General features: G+C 50.3%; 2 protein-coding genes across 2 annotated transcripts; both read right to left on the bottom strand.

Annotated features, from left to right (window-relative positions):
- Positions 1 to 4,739: 4,739 nt before the first annotated feature.
- J7337_008845 (uncharacterized protein) lies at positions 4,740 to 7,735 on the bottom strand (the record flags this gene model as incomplete). The annotated part of the gene is made up of 2 exons (XM_044826452.1): positions 4,740 to 7,209; positions 7,260 to 7,735. The coding sequence occupies 2 exons, from the start codon at positions 7,733 to 7,735 to the stop codon at positions 4,740 to 4,742; spliced, it is 2,946 nt and encodes a 981-aa protein (XP_044679369.1).
- Positions 7,736 to 9,420: 1,685 nt separating this feature from the next.
- J7337_008844 (uncharacterized protein) lies at positions 9,421 to 15,196 on the bottom strand (the record flags this gene model as incomplete). Its single annotated transcript, XM_044826451.1, has 3 exons — positions 9,421 to 9,551; positions 9,604 to 14,662; positions 14,726 to 15,196. The coding sequence occupies 3 exons, from the start codon at positions 15,194 to 15,196 to the stop codon at positions 9,421 to 9,423; spliced, it is 5,661 nt and encodes a 1,886-aa protein (XP_044679368.1).
- Positions 15,197 to 19,975: the final 4,779 nt, after the last annotated feature.

The following is a 19,975-nucleotide window of genomic DNA, read 5'->3' as shown; positions in this document are numbered from 1 at the left end:
CATCGTCCATGGGTTAATTGTTTAATTCTACCTTAATTTCTGTCTTCACCGTAGCCTTGATGGTGATCTGCCGAACGTGCTTTGCAAATCGCTTTTACGTTTTGGCAAGGGTCAAACATCAATCCCAAAGAGTCGATTGCTCAAGGATGCCAAGCAAGGCATTTACAAGGGTCTTGACAGACTGGGTAAGAGGACTCTGATCAGATACTGATGCTTGACCGAGAGAAACTTCATCGAGTGGTACCTCACCACCGGGCCATCGAGTGACAAACACTGAAGATCATGCTGAAGCATGCTGTTACACATGGTTCTTATCTTCTGCGTCAGGTATGAATCTTGTCATCATGAGAATTGACACCGACACTTACCGACACGCGAGGGCACTCAAGCTGAACGCACGGTCGCCTCATATGAGCTGAGATCAGAGGATTTGGAAGTTGTTGTAAGTGCAAAAGACGTCAGTTGCGAGCACGTAATATCTACAAGCGACACCATGACATAGGAACTGAAAGTACAGCGTCAACCCTCGAGTGCTCTCTCTATGCTCAGTTGCTCCATACCCATGATATGAAGTGGCTCTCTCCAGTATTGACTCCGCTGCTATCATTATCACACATGCCGATATCCAAGAAACTTGCACTTACATCTGAGCTAACGAACAGTAGTCTGCATCACCAAGCCGGCTTTTGCCTCGTGAGTTTTATAGCCGGTCTCAAGGTCCTACGAATGAGACAGCGAATTCTTTACTGCAATGCAGGCTCATCGACCAAGATCCTTCGATCCTATCGGGGTACTCTCATGATGGTTGCGAGACTAAGTCGAGGACCTCCAGATTCATCCATGAACTTGTCATGCCATACAGGCAGAAGGGACGCCAAGAAGCTCCAGTTGAACAACGTCGATGGGAACGATAATTACCTGATCACGGCGCTGATGTCGGAGAGGTTGCTTTCTTGGCCCCGTTGGCCCGCAAATATATGCTATTGGATTGCGAAAATTGAAAGGTTTGCATCGTGCATCAAACAGTGGCGGATAAGACTTGCATGAGCCCATGGAATATCGCGTCGATTGGCTTGAACATCGCAACACCCTCAAGATAGCTAAGCCCAAATGGTCTGGTGAGGCACCTTCAAGATCTAAGCAAATGCCGGATCTTGCCACACCTTTTCGATCACTCTTTTTGGATTGAGACGTGAGACGTACTACACCTAGGACGGTAAAGACCAAGTCATCCTGTTGATGATACACAAAAGTCAAACGAAAGCTTAGGCGCGGCTCGCATCTGAAAGGTGAAGCCGAAGAACAGTTACTGATAACGTGTGGTCCGAAGTTAGATCCAGTTCAGATAACTGTGCCAGCTACGACCAGGAGGGAGTGTGCATCCGTGGCCAATGTCGGTCCGCCCGTGGTTAGCTTACACGACGCTATCGTCGTTCAATTTGACATTGGATCTGTCGACAACGGCGTCTCACTGCCGGCTGGCAACTGCAGGGCCCTAGACATCATCCCACGCTGATGCACTGGACCTGGCGTTGTTTCGATGTCTGGCATGCATGGAGTTCTCACGTTTTTTCCAGAGCATGAACAGGTATGACATTGTTACTCAGCCCTGTGACACTCTCTTGATGCCAGGCCAGCTCGAAGACGCAAAAGAGCTGCTATTCAATGAACCACTCCCCCTGTCGTATCAATTGTAAACTCTCAGGCCATGATCATTCACGGTGCCCAGGTGCAGGCAGACATGAACTGCTCTTCTTGTTTGGTCAATTGCTTGGCGAAATCTGCCATGTTAACGCCCACGATGTTCCAGACTCGAGACCCGCTGAAAGTGCAAGACCTGACACGTACAAGGCCAGGGCATATTATGAGAGGACATGTGCATCAGCACTGTACTGTCTGTATGGATAAGTCTGGTAGTTACAGTGCGACACAGACAGGCTCCGCTTGAGAGTTGACGAGGACAGAAAATGCCTCACCACAACAAGTCCAACTTAGCCAAGCCAAGCAAGCTAACAAGGCACATTGAACGGCTTTCAGCGGATAACTTTTTACTTACTTGCCTGAGTTGGTAAGTGGCTCCATTGGACTGAATCCAACAGTCTGGAAACACGAGCTCCATCCATCACAACTCAATTGCTTGCTGTGGTGCAATCTGATGGATGGAATGAATCAACAGCAACATCAGCCATGGACTGTTCAGGTCATGTTGGCGTCATTCGTCTCGGCACATAGAGCATCATCATTCTCTCGATGGATTCAGCTTTTCTTGAACTGAGATTCTACTAGAATAAGTGCACCTATCGTTTGTCAATGCCATGCCATGACATGCTTCGGTACGGCAGAGCGAGCGAGCGAGTCTCGTCCAGACACACCAATTACGTATCATGATGAGACGTGGGGTCGCGGTTACAGTACAGTACCTAACTACAGAACTGCAGCATGACATTTAAACTCAAGGAAGCTATATCGATCCAGGTTACGGCGTCAGTCTCAATGACGAGTAGCAGTTGTAGACGCCGCACAAGGCATGTCACCAGGTGTTGGCGTTTTACCCTACTTGTCGGTTATATTACTGAGATGAGGGGTGAGATGATGCTATCGAGCCTCTCCCCTCAGTCTCTCGGCGCTCAAAGGCAGCCACGGGATTGGTCAATTCGAGGATCGCCGGGCATCTGACAAGGGCTACCATGATCTGGCTGGTCTGGGTATGTTTACTCTTTGCATGCATCTTTTCTAGGCCCCTTTGGCGTCGGCTTGGCCGCGCAACTCAACTGACCACAAGCTTTTTAACAAGCTTACCATTTGTACTGTAACTCGACTGACGAGGGGCTCCCGCGGCCAAGAAAGACAGTGCGATGCCTAACTTACCTACTATTTTAGATGAAGGGCAACAAGCTCTTTTCTCAACGCAGCAACGTGCATTCTCAGCGGCACAGCTCATCCCTCGAACCTTGGCTTTTCTTGGCTCCGTCCCGTGATTTCGCCTAAGAAACACATAACGTTGTTGAGACAGGCACCCGCACCTAGGTACGCCAAAAGCTTCAAACTCAGCTGAGAGGCTATCTATCTTCTGTATCCGTACTACTACGAGGATAACTGTGGATGAGGACCAAGCCACTTCCGTTTTCCCCCGCCATGCACCCCATATTCTTGGCGGAGATGTCTGCTCTAAGTCCAACGAAGATCCTGGGGACCAGACTAAAACTACCTAATGGTGATGGAGTCTGCCACGCGATTCTCTGCGTTGGGTATCACCAAATTCATCTGCATTTGGGGTGCATCGGTGGCGGGAAAGCAGTACTCAAATCGGCCATTGCGCACCCTTTACAAAGCCTCGATGGTGCTACACAGTATAATTTTCACGAAGCCGTGATCTGAGTTGGGCTGAGAGCAGACCCAATCATCAAGAAAGCTGCATTCTGCCCTGGCTCAATACTTTCTGTCGCATAACATCACTCACACCAACTTGGGTCAATGTTGAAGCAGCAGGCAGGATCTCGATATGATCTTCTCCCGCTTGTCCGTTCTCAAGAACCGAGGGTATAGGTAGGTAGACTGTTTGGTGGGTGTGTTGAGCTGCTACCTTCCAGGCTGGTTACAGGTTACAGTGAGCACTGGACGTCATTTCTTTGTGCTTACTCTGCCGATGCGATATACACGAGGGCACATGAAACACTCGCTCGGTGCGAAGACGAGCAAGCTCAGAACTGTTATCGGCTGGTAGCTGACACTTGTACTGCTGCCGAGTGGTGGCAAAGTGAATGCAACAATGAAAATCAGGCATGACCATGCTATGCTGTCCAGTTGGCCCCCCCGGAACCCGACACAACACAATGCCTGCTGCATTCATTTTCTTTCAATACCTCCATCTCGGCGTTACGGAACTTTCACGATCTTTGTCTTGCATTTGCCTCTGTGTTTTATCTATCAAGGGGCGTCTCTGGCAAAGGAATGTCTTCCCGAGATCGTCCACGACTCAACTGCTTTGTGACTAACACGTGGGGGCTTTACTGCGATAACCACCCGGTGAAATGACCATGTGAGAATATTCTCTTGCAAGTGCAGCAACCATGCTGTTGTCTGATTATCTTTACGGTATGGTTTATAGCAATCGTAAGCCGATCATTGATGTATGTGAGGGTCAAAGATGCCGTTAGCCGAGCAGAGAACGTCACAACGAGGGCATTTTCTCATTGCACTTTGGAATTTGTCACAATCTCGAAGACATTGAGGGTTGCTTTGAAGTCAAGGCAAGCTGTTGTCCAACATATCAATGCTCCCAAAGTATTACCAGCCGACTATCGTTCTGTTTGGTGAGCTAAGGGATGTCAAACCGGGACGCGCTTGTGGGAATGCTCGCTGTCTGGCATGTTCAAGCACCATTCGTTCATGTGCTCGACCGACGGCTCAAGACAAATAGAGCTCATCCAACGACACTTGCAATCGAATGGCATATACAACCATTTCGATGTACAGTGCAGGCTGCGTGTAATTACTACTCAATTCTTGAGGTATATCTGATGTAGCACCTATAACCAAGAGCCCATCCACCGTCCAGCAACGCCGATCCAACAATAATTATAAGAAAGGTAAGTCCGAATGAAGCTTGCTCTATCAGGAACTTGTAGTCATCCCCAGCCTGTCATAGTCCAGAACGCCTGATTCTCTCTCTCTCTCTCTCTCTCTCTCTCTCTCTCTCTCTCTCTCTCTCTCTCTGTGTGTGTGTGTGTGTGTGTGTGTTACTTGACTTCCTGTACAGTTGGCTGTACAGGGTCATTGATTTCCATATCTAACGGTTCGTTGTCCATCCATCCAGAAAAGTCATCGTCGTCGTCTGCTGCTGCTGGAGCGGCAGGTTTTGGCTCTACAGGGCTAGCTGACTTTTCATCTTGCACGAGTGAGGATTCGTTGGTGATCATCGAGGGAGGATGAGATGTTCCGCTATCTGTCACTGTCTGCTCATCACTGGAAGCCCACACTTGATGATTTGAAGGGTCATCGCCCGATGGCGTAGCGGGCTGAGAGTCCTCTGGGGCGGCAACGACGAATACATTCTGTCCATTGTCCGGTTCAGGTGCGTGGCTCTGTCTACGCCGTCCGCGAGAAGAGAAGGGAGGACGGTGGTCGCCATGCTTCTCATGCTCGTGCTCAGGATGGCTTTCGTGGTGAGTCTCAAGAGACTCTACCGAATTGTGTCCAGGGACTGGCTTCCTCGCAGGAACACTCGTCGGGGGTGCTATCCGCGTCATGCCATTTGTAGGCTTAGGGAGAGGCGTTCCTGGAGGAGGTAGTGGTTGACCTCTTCCCATGGGCTGGCTGAGATCAAGATGGTTTGCTTGCTCTGCCTGTCTGCGTGCTTCCTTGTGTCGTTGATAAGCGTTCCAACCCCATTGTTTGGCTTGCAATGCTGCATTTGAAACAGCCGCCAGCGTAGTCTGTCTCTGGAGTGGATTATTCGGGTGGTCTCGAGAAGCTTCACTGTGGTCCGACTCCTCGTCCACTTGAACGGGTACCTCCGGATGCTCACGCCGTGTAAAGAAACTCCTTCCCAGTGACCCTGTCTGGCTCTTGATGGACTCTTTCAAGGAGACAGCAGAGGAACCTGGTCTTTCATCAGTGTGAGATGAACCAGTCGACGAGGTCGTATTACGGCGGCCGATGGCAACAGGAGTCTTCTGAGTGTCTTCCGGTACATCATTGTTGAGGGCTTCGTTTACTGATGAGGAAGAGCGTGAAGACCGGGTTGACCTTTGGGAAGCAGACGATGACTCCAGAGGCGCATCTGAAGTCTGGGGGGGCTTGGGGGAAGCGTCGTGTGAGCGGGAGTGCAGAGCCGCCATGTAATTAGTAGCATGATCAGGGGGTGATGTCGATGGCTTGAAAATGTCAGCATGAGCGGCATCAGTACCCACGATAGGCTGTAGGGACGCCTTGGAGATCTTGGGCTTCAATACTGGGCTTGCACCCGGTCCCTTAGAGTCGACACTGGTTGATGAAGCAGAAGCAGAAACAGAAGCTTGAGGGTTTGTGCCTGTCCTGCTAAGTCTGCGCCCAAAGAGACCCGTTGGCGGTGGTGTTGCTTCCATGACTGGGACTGTCTGGCTTTTTTCCAGGGGTTTCGTCTCCTCTGTTAAGTCCGGGTTTCCATCAAGATGGCTGACAGCTGCAACATCTCCTGCTGCAGCGACTATACTTTCAGCATCATTAGTGGGAACCGTGGCGTCATCTCCTTCAAAGATACCGCCTCGCCACTGCTTGTGCTCCGTCTTGAAAAAGGGCATATCATCCCAGAATGGCAACACGACTGTTTCTGCAATGACTTCCTTTATACGATTCTCGATCTGTCGAAGGATGACTGTATAAGTGATTTGTCTCGCACTAACGATGGGTTCGATATCCATTTCCATCTTGGGCATGCTCTGGAAAGCTACCCAAACTCGGTTGCTTGGTGGCGGTTTGATCTTGAACAGCATATGGCCCTCAGCTCTCTTGAGAACAGCTGCAAGGACAAGGTTGACTTCCCGTGCTTTAAATCTAGCGCCGAGGTCGATCTTTGCTGTGGCAGCGATTTCAATACGAGCATTTCCCGAGTATTTGACGTCGGCTTCAACGACACATTCTCCCTCAACTGTAAGATCCTTGAGTTTGAAGTTCGTAAAGTAAGGTGCTGCCGAGCCGGTGTCAATTCCATTGATGGTAATGTGAGTAAGAAATGAAGGTCGTTTAACACGGGAGATCTTTTTAGTGAGCTTCTCACGGATGAAGGTCTCGATATCCTTCGTCTGGTTGATTCCTAAGAAGACCCTCCCAAGCAATGCATTTAGCCATCTCGAATGGATGTTCTCTTCCGTAGAGTGAAGCTTCTGGACCAGTGAGATGATATTCTTAACATCGAAATGCAATGGCTTCGGCACTTGGCCGTCCACCCCGAAACTCTGCTCTTGGTTTTTGAGCAGGGCAAAGTAGAAATCCTCTTTTGCTGAACAGTTTTCAGAGAATAGGAAGAAAGGTTTAGAAACAGGGCTGTCAGAAGTCAGTTCGGTACCAGCCTGTTTTCGGGATAGTCGGATCGCATTTCGCTTGATGAAGAGTTCGCCTTCAGGAGTGACATCACCGCCTGAGTATATACTGATATCGTGGTATGCCAGGGAAACAACATGTCGAACTTCAACCTGTTCTTCGTCGTCGAACAACATAAGATGGCCATGTCTGGACAAAGGTCAGCAAAGGGATGTGGGGTATGGATAAGCTGCACAAACCTCAACACCACATAGAAAACGTTGCCCGCGTTCTTGGGCCGTTGACTCGTGCTGTTACTGTTGTTGTCTAGAGGTCCTGGTGTGGGCTTCCTCTCGAATATGCTCCGGTACATGGTCTGATAGACACTGGGGCTCGAAGGGGCCACGGTCGTAGATCCCACGGGCGTTGACCGTTCGATAGGCTTCGCATTGATCCCCATAGGCGTGTACTCTCTGCACACAGCGAAGAAGCCGGCGGCTACATCGAGGTCGTTTTCGTGGGCGCGGTTGTCCTTCTTGTGCGACCGCTTAGCGGCCTCGAGAGCGGTTGTATCATCGTCCTTATCGACGATGGGGCTGTATTTCGGTTCGTTGGCGGTGTCGTCGACGATGGGAGAGGTATAGAATATGAACGCCAGCACAGACACTATCACCAGCGGTATAAAGGTCAAACCACCGAGGACGTATGCTATAAGAAGAGACTTGAAGCTGGCCATGGCTCCGAATTCCGGAGCCACAAAGGCTCTCTCAAGGGAGCTTTGTGCGCAGGAGGGGCACTACACTACACCCTAGACTATAGCTAGAGGATACAGCGAGAAGAACGCATCGGATGGAGAGGAAAAGATCAAGGTCGATCAGGTACTGAAGGGAGCAAAAAGTAGTTGACGATGCGAGATCTTGGTTGGGGGAGACGGAAAGATTATACGCGGAGTTAGTTGATAGGTTGGCACTTTCAAGTGAGTGTATGTAAGTGACACCGCTAGAGGCTAGAGGTACCATACCAAGCCAACCTACCTAACCTTGGGAAGGTACCTCGAGCTTACGGGCTACATACGTCATGTGATGAATCCACTGGCTGACAGGCCTCCCCCGCCGTTCACGACTAGGTAGGACAAGGTACCTTGACCTTGTAGAGAGACAAAATATTCACGGAGACAGCGGTAAAAGAATGAAGGACCTTCAGCGGGTCTTGGTGGAAAATGCAGTGATCGGTCACTGACTTTCTTATGATTATATCCGGGCAGTAAATAAGTATCTCTCAGGCCCTGTACCTCGTGAGACGTGCTGTTCTCTGACGTACAACAAGATACTTGATTTGGCAAAACTACTAACTTTGATGATCGCTGTAGAAGCACTAATTCTTCGATGGGAATGGGCTGAAAAACGTACCGCACTAACAACCATGCCCGAAAGTCGAGGCCGTTCTGCTGGGACCTGAAACTCAAAATCCAGTGGAGGCATCACAAGGCCTCTCTGGTCTCTGGTCTCTGGTCTCTGGTCTCTGGTCTCTGGTCTCTGAGTGGAGGCTATATGATCACTGTCAAGTGAAATCTGTCCTCCGCCTCGGTTAACAAGCGCAAACAGCCCATAAACTCAACATTTCATGGCTTAAAAGATAATGTTGGGCTGTCTGGAACCATTAAACGAATCACTTGCTTTCAAAAGTCGTTACGAGTCGAAATGAACAGTAATAAAGTAGACATCGAGACCTCACAACGCCAACATCAATCAATCAGTCTAATACGAAAATTTCATTCAGTCATCAATACCCCTCGCCTAGAAACTCTCCAAGCACATCGCGTCTATACGCAAGCTCCTTCTTCTCTTTTGACCACAGCCTCGAGAACATTACATGAATCAATACTTCTCAGGTGAGCTGCGCTATACTAGACAACACCTGGATAGTAAACAAGACAAAAACTCCTGTAGGTCCGTTCCCAGCTTTCCATGCGCTGATCCGATTGAGAGAGGTCTGCTCAAACAAATAATGTGTTGGCTAAAATGCAGTGTGGTGTGGTGTGGTGCGTTGATGTTTTTTGGTGTTTTTCAGTCTCCGTCGATACTAGACTCGATCGGCAGATCTAATTGTGGTAGGTTGAATGGTCGGCTGCAATGGTGGTTGCATACAGTATTATAAGAAACAGAGACAAAGTAGGAAAGGTTTGACAGGTCGTAGCCGGTGTTTGGCTGTAGTGAAGTGATTATAGTCTTTTGGTCGCAGTGCTCCTGGGTTCATTGTCAAGGGCGCGCAGCAGAAAAGTCAAGAAAATCATAAGTCTCGTGAAAGTCCGTGAAGGATGTCGATCGTAACAGTTGGTGTTCGCCATACAACAGTGTATTGCTCGAAATGGTGTTCTACAGGTAATGGAATAAATGTGTAGGTGAATGAGTCCGCATGTGCTTAAACTCGAGAGCGTAGAGAAGACATAGTAGTATGAGAGTGTGTAAGTCCTGGGTGAGAGTGCGTGTGAGTGCTGTTGCCATGACGGCCTCGCTTGGAGAAATGGTGGAGAGTTCCGACATCATGTTTGCCTGGAGCACTGTTAGTATATGTACTCTCGTTCTTGCTACCACTTGAACTTACCATCGCAGCATGCTCGGACATTCTCGAGACGGTCAGCTTCCCTATCCTGCCGCTCGATGATCTCCCTCACATCCTCGGCACTGTCATGGGCCTCGCTGGCTTCATAAATGTTAACGTTGTGGGCACTGTCACGGCCGCGGCGACTTGTGAGAGTGCCAGACAGCTGGCTTCCCTTCCAATAACCACTCAATTTGCTCAGTGTTCCAGCGGGGCGCTGTGGCTGAGCCTTGGGTGTCAGAGTTGGAATGTTCATAGACATACCAACTGCAGGCGACTCATTACGGGTTGTTCGAGAGTTATAAGACGACAGAGAGGGGGGTGCTCCAGGTCGTGTCCCGTTAGCCGCGCGCTGTCCAAAGTGGGGGTTGAATTCATCAACATCCTCTCGAGTGAAGTTCTCCGCCATGTCCTCGACATTAGCTTGTTCATTGTTGGTGCGGAGAAGCAGGTACGAAAGAGAGTTGAACCAGGTCTCGTGTCGTTGTCCGGTTGCGCAAGTGAACTTGATGGTTCGTCCAGGAGAGATGATGACCAAGCTCTTGCGATGGAGTCCAGGAGGACTGGGGTTATCGTCAGTAACGACACGCACAGCCTCGATAGGAACACTCTTGGCCTTGAGCTCAGTGCGGCCAGCAGTTGAAGGGTCTCGGTCGCTCCAGTAAAGAGTCCTGGTGTAAGGGTGAACCCAGAAGTAGCGGCGATGTCGGTTCTCCGACATCTCTCCACGGCCTGTCTTGCGAGTGTACTTCCACAGATACTCACCAATCATGGTCTGGGTGATAGCCTGGATCATGCGGGGATCAGTGTTGGGTCCGAAGCCGGAAGGATCCATGCCCATCTCGCCAGGGCGAATGTTAAATCGAGTATCAAGCTCTGAGGCGAACGAGGATACAGAGGACTTCCTAGATGCCGCTGTATGCTTCGATGGCGATTGTCTTCCGAGCTCACCGTAGCTGACAGGGTTTCGGACAGTACGCTGGGTAGGCGTGGCGCGAGCAGTGGACGCTGGTGAGGCAGCCGCGTTTCCTGGGGTCGTTGGCCTTTGCTTAAGCGCTGAAGCAGGCCAGAGAGGTGGTCCCATGTTGTTCTGAGGGCCGTGAGAGGAGTTGGATCGTGCAGCCTCGATGGCTTGGCGGTGGTTCGCAGGCAGAGGAGGAGCATCTTGGATGGATGCCCTGCCACTTCTGGAGCTTCCAGGGCGACGGATGGGGCTGGTGTTGAAGACATCATCAGTATCACGCTCGTGCTGGCTTGGAGTCTCGAACATCTCCTGTGATCGGCGAATGCGGACCGTTCCAGATGTGCCAGTGGTTCCAGGAGTTCGAATACTGGCCATCGACAGGCTCTTCTGGTGGCTGAAGGCAGACTGAGCACGAGCCTTGAACATGGCGTCAATGACATCAGCGGTGAGAGATGTCTGCGCACCCTGGTCGTTCATAATAACTACAGGCTTGTCGTAAGGCCGCTCCGAGTCCGGAGTGGCAGGCTCAGGAGTATCACTAGGAGATTGGCCGTTCTCATCGTCAACCATGAGAGGTGATGACCCTTGATCAATGCCACGCTGGTTCTCAGGTGTTCTGGGGACATCCTGCTCTATGAAAGGTGACTTCATGTCACGTGGCAGAATGAATCCGTCTCTCTTGGGGGTTCGAGGAGAGACAGGAAAGGTTTCAACAGACTCGATGTTAGAGAATGCAAAAGCAGGCAACGTAGGTGTCTTGTAGACAGGGCTGACAGGCTCGACACTTTCAGTCGCAATTTCGGACATTACGAGAGTAGGAGGCAGAGAAAGAGGCTCAAGAACAGGCTTGACGTTCTCAGAGGTGATACCAGACAAAGTCAGCGATGGGGCCGGCTCAGACACAGGCTCGACATTCTGTGTAGACAGACCAGAAAACACGAGAGTAGTGGGGGTGGGAGAAAGCTCCTCACGAGGCTCACAAGCCTCGGTATAGATAGATGACAGATTCAGAGATGGCTTGAGAACTACCTTTTCTGGCTCGCTGATGGGCTCGACGGACTGAACAGCAATGGAAGACAGAGCCAGATCAGGGGCAGGGAGATCCGTGGGCTCAACATATTCTTGCTGGATCGCACAGATAGACAGCTCAGGAGCCGACTCGATAACTGGCTCGACCTGTTCACCATGAATGGTTGAGATGGTGAGTTCAGGGATGACAGGCACTGGTGCTGGCTCAGCGACAGGCTCGACTGCTTCACCCACAATGTTAGACATTGCAAGCTCGGGTGCCTCGCTAGCGACAGGTTCGACAGTCTCTCCTTGGATAGCAGAGAAACTCAGAGCGGGAGCGGGAGGCAGAGAAGGAGCGACAACAGCCGGGATAACAGCCTCGAGCTCAGGCTCCGCAACTGGCGCAACATGCTCGCTTCGAATGGTGGACATAAGAAGCTCAGGAGCGGGAACAGCGGGCTCAGAAATGGGCTCAATGTTCTCTCCTCTAATGTTAGAGATGCTAAGCTCGGGGTTCTTGTGGGCGATAGGCTTAACGTGCTCGCCAATAATTGAGGACATGGACAGAACCGGAGGTGGTGGCATGAACATGACAGGCTCCACAGGTGGTTCGGCAATCGGATCAACAATCTCAGTTGAGATGGAGGAGAGGCTCAGGGTTGGAGCTGGAATCTCAGGCTCTACGATAGGCTCAACCTGTTCAGTGACAATAGCAGCCATGGACAGATCAGGCAGAGGCACCTCAGGCTCGGCCTTGGGCTCGAGGCTATGAGCCACAATGCCAGACAAGCTGAGAGCTGGAGGCAGGACGACAGGCTCAGCGCGAGGCTCAAGCTCTTGAGAAATGATCGAGGTCATTGTCAGGTCGGGAACAGGGCTACCTGGCTCAGACACAGGCTCAACGCTCTGGTTAGAAAGAGCTGTGAAAGTCAATGCTGGAGGAGTTGGAACAACTTCAGGCTCCAAAACGGGCTCAACCTCCTCAGATGCGATCGAGGACATAGTCAAGTTGGGAGGCAGGATGGGTAGCATAGATGGAGGAGCTGGGAACAGAGCCAAGTTCTTCTCCATATCGGGGTCATGCTGAGCACCAGCGTCACTGTAGACCATAGAAATTGGCCTAGAGTCAGCGAGACTGTCATATGCCCAAGAGGGGATACGGCGATCACGATCGCCAGATGGTCCAATCGAAGAATGCATAGAAGCACGTCGGATCGCTGCCACAACACTAACAGGCGACTCAGCGAAGTGTTCATCTCCATCATCCGTCATGACACCAGTGGTAGACATCTGCGACGTTCCAAGGCCAGAAAGTCGGGGAACGATCCTAACAGGCTCAGTCATCATACCACTGTCAACCATGATAACCTTAGGCATGGGGGGTAACGCAGGTCGTGGTGATGATCCCCGGCGAATAGAACCAGGAGTCATAGAACGAGCGCGCATGCGACTGGGTGTACCAGGACCGGCTGAATCGTCGTCACTACCGCCGAAATCTTGCAGCTCGGCAAACAGGCTCTGTCCTCCGGTCTGGGGTGTTCCCTCTCGACTGCTGGCAAAGCTGACGGGGCTGCTCTGGAAGGTAGGCTCCTCGCTGACTTGTCTGGAGCGATTGAAAATGCTACGGCTCATACGGAAACGGCTGCTTCTCTGGGAACCAATAGTGCCAGTTGGCGTCTTGGTGTATGAGTAGTCGTCCTCGTCACCAGAAGTCGATGCAGTGCTATGCAGTGAGTTGCTGCTTGCATGGCGAGTGAAGCCGGCGGGAAGTCGTGGAGCATTCTTCATGCTACCGAAGCCTCGGGTCGTACCCTCAGTCTCAGTATCATCACTACCTGACATTTCCTCGGCCCCGGTTTGGAAGTCCTCAGTCTCGGTACCACGCTCGTTGGCGGTCTCAAATGCAGACTCGCCACCTTCATTAGCGGTTTCGAACTGCTCAGTATCCGTTGGGTGAGAGGTCTCAATACTAGGGAGAATAGTCTGGGTGCTATTGCTGAGAGAAGACCTGGAGATCATTGGCGAGACCGAGGCGCGAGGAGAAACATCATTCTGGTCTTCCCACTCGCCGTCGTCAGTGATAACCTCTTGTCTGCTGGAGCGGAACGATCCAAGCAGACGAGGAGGCTTCTTGAATTCCTTAGACTCCTTGACACGAGACTTTCGGTGGGGCTTGTGTTCACCCGCATCGCTTCGTGCTTTCTCGAGATCATCGCGAAGATCCTGAATAATACGTCGAAGCTCAAGCTTTTCGGTCTTCTCACGGTGGAGCAGACCTCGTTGACTCTGGATGGTTCGCTGAGCATGGGAGAGAGATGACTTCATAGTCTCGGTCTCAAGCATGGCATGGCGGGGAGTGCCCTTGATAGGGGACACTGGCGGCGAATGGTCGGGAGTGAGATGGTCGGCGGATGATTCGAGATCGTCGTCACTGGCACGGATGCTGGGCTCCAGTTCTGTGACGGTACGTCGCTGAGATGCGAAGGCCCTGGCGAGCTCTTGGTTCTGTCCAGTAAGGTCATCGATTCGGCGTTGCATAGCAGCACGCTCGCCCTCTGCCATGGCAATATTGCGCTTGACAGTACCAAGCTCAATATCGTGTTGCTTAACGGCAGCAGCATGTTGGTCAATTAATCGTGCGTGGTGCACCTTGACCTCATCAAGTTCTCGCTGAATAGTCACTTTTTCCGTCTTTATGACATTAAGAGACTGAGTGAGTTTCTTCTCACGATCCAAAGCTTCCTTGTGTTGAGCAGTGAGCTCTTGCAACTTGGTCTCAAGATTCCAGTTCTCCTCCTTGTATCGATTCTCGCTCTCATCAAGGGATTTGAAGCGTTGTTGAAACCCCTCTGCTTCAAGCTCGAGTCGTGCCTTTTCGGCTTTGAGATCCTTATTCTCCTCGTCTCGCTCGGCGAGCACGCCTTGAAGATTGCGAACTTGCGCGATGAGAGAAGTACTAATTTCGGCGGCGAACTCGATATCGTGAACTCGGTTTGAGGGCTGGTTGCGAATCTTGCGATTAGGCACAGTCAACTTCGTAGGCGACCCTGTTGCTTGGCTCTCGAACTTGGAAGGGCTGACAGATCGCTGGAAATAATGTTAGTTAACTGCAAAAAATCGTTTACTGCCTGGGATGCGGAAGCGACATACTCTACCGCCCTTGTTCTCGGGCGCGAAAGGTGAATTGGGGTTGACTTCATTGCTGGGAACTCTTTGCTTGGGCAATAAGTTCCGGGCGGACTCTCGAGTCAATGTGTTAAACTCCTTCTCAATGCCAACCATTCGCTCACGAAGCTCCTGGGACAGTTCCTCCTCGTTGTTCACCTTCTCAATCTCCTTAAGTTGCTCGGTGAGTTGCTTGCGCTGGAGAACCAAGGCATTACCCAGTTTTCCGGCCTCCTCAAGGCGACGCTCGGTCTCCTGCAGATGAGCAGCGAGCGCTCGCTTCGCGGATTCTGGGGAAGCAGGGCCAGTCACGAAAAAATCATGATCGTAGTTCGAATATCGGTGCTGAGCCGGCGCGGGCGCGGGCGCGGGCGGTGTTGTTGTGATAAAAGGGTCGTATTGCGCTGCGCCGGGAGCGGGCAAGCTTGGCTTGTCGGAAGACAGTGAAGAAGCCATGATTGCAGAGCAAAAGTGGCCCTCTTCCGAAGAGGGCAAGGGAAACTTCCTCAATCACGCCTTGAAACCATCAAGATACGCAGACGGACGACGTAACAGGCCCGTCGCAGGGGTGATGGCTCTGTGTTTGTGGTGTGTTGAGAGTTTCGAACGTGTTGTGCTGGCTAAATGAAGCTGGATCGTGTTTGTTGTTAAAAGACGGGGTACAGCACCTGTTAAAGTACCGGTACCGTAATAGATTAGGCAGACCAGTCAGATTGCAGCAATGCCACCTGCAGGGAGAGTGCGTAAGATTGGAGCTAAGGTGCTGTGCTGTAAGAGAGCAGACCCGGCTGCGAGAAAAAAAAATAAAGGCAATTCCCACAGAAAAACAAAAGAAGTATTATGGAAGAAAGTAGTGCAAGTGAAAGTGAAAGGCGATTAGGAACGTAACAAAAACAAAAGGAGCTTTCAGCAGTAAAGAGAGTTCAAAGAATGAGTGTAATGCAGCGCAAACGTGAGGAACCTCGAAATGTCGGTCGGTCGTCGAGAGAAAATACGATTGGAAATGCCCAGATTTGCGGGTGAGAGTGTGTCTAATTATTGACACACTGGTCGAATGGCGAATGGGCGCCAGCGATTCTCCTTAGTCAGGTACCGCAAAGCACACAAGCGCACAACGCACAAGCAAAACAGAGCAAAAGCACAGGCAGACTGCACGACACACACAGTGGGTTGTACCGAGACCGAGACCAGTAATTAGTGGGAATTTACCCCTGTTGACTCTGGTTCAAGCGTCGCACCTCTGGCAGAGGCAGACCAAGGCAGTTGTGGTATTTAGAGAGCTTCTGGTGCTGGTTCCTGGAATGTTTTCTCGACGACTTATGCGACAGCGATCTTATTGCTCATTCCCGAGTGGAATTGGCAACTCGAAGAATCTCCAACGGCCAAAAACACTCGTTACCGCTCAAGGGGCGCTCTGTCACCAATGCAACCAAGCCAAAGGCGACAAAGGAGGCGCAGACAGAGTTTTCCAGCAGTGACGTGGGCGTTTGTTGGGATTTGAGGCGAATGAGAAAAGGACCACGAAAAAAGATGATGAGTCCAGACTCGAGAGAGAGCGCGCGCGACAACGAGCGATGTTGATAATTATGGTGCGCGCTGGTACCTGACGTTCAGGTGGAGTCTGCTCCGGCGACAAAGTCTCTTTTCGATTCCAGAGTGGACTGGGGTGGATCGACTGATTTCAAGGGCGGCTGGCCGGTGACGTTTGAGGTTCTTCGCTAGGAATTGGGATGTCGCCCTTGAAAAAGGGTCCGAGGTTGGCTGAAATACGATGCAGTAGGAAAAGGAATTATGCAGATGCACTAGCGATTGAGATGTCCGTCCGTCACAGTGAAGAACTGAGGAGCAAGACAAGACAAGACAAGAACTGCTGAGGAGCAAGTTCTATCAAAGAGTCGCGTCGGGGTCGATTGTCCTTTAGAAAAAGAAGAATGAATGGATGGCCCCGTGACGGTGACCTAAAAGACAGGACAGTATCGAAAGGGGGACGACGATGCCGAGTGATTGGTAGAGGGCATCCAAGACTGAGGTCAAGTAAACGCGCCGTCTGTTTTCCCTTTGTTTCCGTTCCGTTTCCTTCGGGCTATCGCCTATCGCCCGTCGGTATCGATTGGTTTTGCTGTTGGGTTAGTATTACGAGTATGAGGAGAAAGAAAGAGAGAGAGAGAGAGGTCGTAGCCGAAGAAAGAGAAGAGGGATTAGAATTACTTTTGTGTAAAGTATTTGAGGATACGGTCAGGTAAGGAGAATGGAGTATCGACGGGGGAACAGCTGCTAGCTCAGGCCAGGCCCAGGGTGAAGCGAGAGGTGAAGTGAAGCTGAGCGCACTCTGATTCCTGCTCTTTCTTCTTTTTTTCGGGTCTGTCTACCATCTAACTTCACTCAATGACGAGGTTTGAACAAGGAACAGGCTCCAGTTTGTAGGCTGTGCATTCATGGGAATCTGAGCAGCCTTGGCTATCTAGAGTGAATTCCTCTGTAAAAATGCCCGAATGTTGCTATTCCTAGCTGTCTACGGAGTACCAGCCAGCTATGGATTGGATGACTTGTGGTATACAGGCCCTTGTTGCTTTAGCGGTCCTGCACGGTACCTGATGATTTCCACTGTTTACCCCTGCGTTCTTAGGACCTGCGTAGGTAGAGCTGCACTGCTGGCTAAGGTACCGAAATGTACATGGACAAGGAACATGACCTGCTGACTGCACTACAGATTCCTCTCGAGCCTTGAGCTCTTCTGTTTGGGCTCTGGAGTATCAAAGTATCAATGACTGGGATGAACGTGGAGTCTACAGTGGAACGTGGAGAGTGGGACGGCCGTGAAAGACACCGCATTATTGATGGCTAAAGTACATAATACCTAGCTAAAAGCTCACTTGTCTCTGGATGATACATAGCTCGATCTGCTAGTCAGGCTGAGCTACTCAGTCATTGTTTGTTTTTGTTCCAATCATGTTTACTCAAAGCATTGTTTGCCTCGATGATCGATGTTGCTTTGCTTCTTATCAGCTTGGTTGCGTAAAGTAAGGTATCGTACCCAATTCTGCGCCTGAAATTCCATAGCAAGGGCCCTCAACAGGTCTGTGTTCCAGCTTCGAGAAGGGATCAGGCAAGGATATGCTTATTGGCTAGGTACGCCCTCGGGGGCAAGAAAACAGCGAACCTCAATATAGGGTGTCAAAATAAACTCAGTAAAAGCTATCCTAAGCTTAGGCTATATTACCTAAGTCTTTTTGTCATCTAGAGTCAAGGTCCTGTGTTTTCTTTCCTCCCCTAGGTACGTAACGAGCGGGATTGATTTACAACGCTACCTTACCTACTGTAGGCTACCCGCTATGCTCATCCCAGCTTTAATTCGCTTGCTGTCAAGCGTGAGTGAACGAATGAAAAGATTATCTTCATCTACAACCAGCCAATGTACAGCACAGTACGTTTCGATATCGATATAAACATCTGCACTCTGCATGCGGTTTGGAAACTTCAACACCAGCTGTGATAGGCCAGTAGCATCGACTTGAGGCGTTCATCAGGGCTTTTCATCATCGTAAAAGAGCTGCCACACTTTCTTTAGTCGCCGTTAGGCAAACGCCTCACGGCAAAGACTGAGCTTCCAGCCCGTCCATCGAAGAATTCAATGCCGCTAGCAGAGCTGCCAACTCATCAGCACGAGCCAAAATCTTTGAGCAATCATCCGGTGTTGGAACTCAATTGTTGGCATTTTCCTTGTGTACTCAACATGTCTCTGTAGCAATGAGCTCGAGATGCATTGCTACTCCCAAGGTGTCATCTGGTGCAAGGCTGCGGGGTTTATGCAAACGATAGTGATGGGTAGGGCATGATTAGCCTGCATGTGCATGCAGTAGCGGTTGTGAAGCTCGAGGAGAGTAGCCTAGAATGGTTGAAAACAAACAAACAACATTGCGCGATTCGTGATATTGACTTTTGGTGAACACGAAAAAGTCAACAACACGACACCATCACCAACCACCACCAGGAATTGATTATCTGGTATCACATGCCGTCATCGCATCATCAACGAGATGCGCAGAAACCCGAAAATCCAATAGGCGCCCAGGTTTCTCCAACGGTCCGCATAAACACCCTCATTCATCTCATTTCTCTGCCAAGGTTGTCCTTGACCAGGGTCCCTCCTCGGCCAATTACGCTTAGCTGCCAAACCTTGTTAGTTAGTGGAGAATGATGGAGTAACTTATTGGCCTTGCAGGCTTTCTTTCACTTTTGCTCTCTGTCGGTTGCTTTTCCCAACAGGTGAGATGTGATGTGATGTGATTGATGCTTGATCAGATCTGGATTTGGAGCTGCCCGCGATCGATCCAGACCGTGTCCAAAAATAAAATAGCAAAAACTAAAAGAAGAAGGTTTTATTTTACCTGCATTGGATGATTCTGTCTATGCAATTCTCAGCTCCGTTTGGCCAATACGAGTCTCCTACATGCATTGGCCTGGAGCTATCGTTTGGCGTCCTGGCCAATTGTAGCTCTGAGGGCAACTGCTCTACAGACACGTCAGAACTAAGCCTCACATCTCAATATCGCTTCCATGCACTGCTTTGACGATGGCCTCTGCTGGTGAACCATACCTTAGTTCATGTATCATGCGGGAGAAAGGGGTTTCTGATGCAAGAGAGGTCATCGTTGGACAATGGAGAGAGTGAGTTCTCTACGTGTCATTTACCTATGTTTCCGTGACAATGTGTTAAGGTAGCATCTGTTGCGCCAACGAAGACATCAACAAACACTGCGGCAGTTATTATCGTATAAGCAACTACCCAACTGGTAGCCAGACAGCAATAAGCCCCAGTACTCAGAGAAAACACAATTCGTTCTCTTTAACCTTCAGTCCAGGGAGTGACGTTTGATTTCTGAGCTTCAAATTACGTGGGTACAGGGTAGATTTCGACATGTCCAATCATCGAACATATCAGCACATAGAACCACGCAAACCATTCAGGCTCCCAGAGGCAACAAATACTACAATAGCTTAGAACTAACACATGTCTCTTGGCCACAGGGTTTCCCATAGCCAGTTAGGTATATACATGCTCTCAGTGAGGCTGTCCATGACTTCGTCCGAAGATCAGTGTCCAAGTGCCATAAACTCCAGGTCTGTGCAAAGATCCTACTTATAGAATGCAAAATTTTCTTAATGGACGATCATGCAATATTCCCTACTTCGAAGTTTAGATAGGTAATCTCCTCTTTGCATACCCTGCAAATC

The sequence above is a fragment of the Fusarium musae genome, chromosome 6, assembly GCF_019915245.1.
Source record: "Fusarium musae strain F31 chromosome 6, whole genome shotgun sequence".
NCBI classification, from domain to species: Eukaryota; Fungi; Ascomycota; class Sordariomycetes; order Hypocreales; family Nectriaceae; genus Fusarium; species Fusarium musae.
Note: the sequence above shows the minus strand (reverse complement) of the source record. Positions and strands in the feature narration are given on the sequence as shown.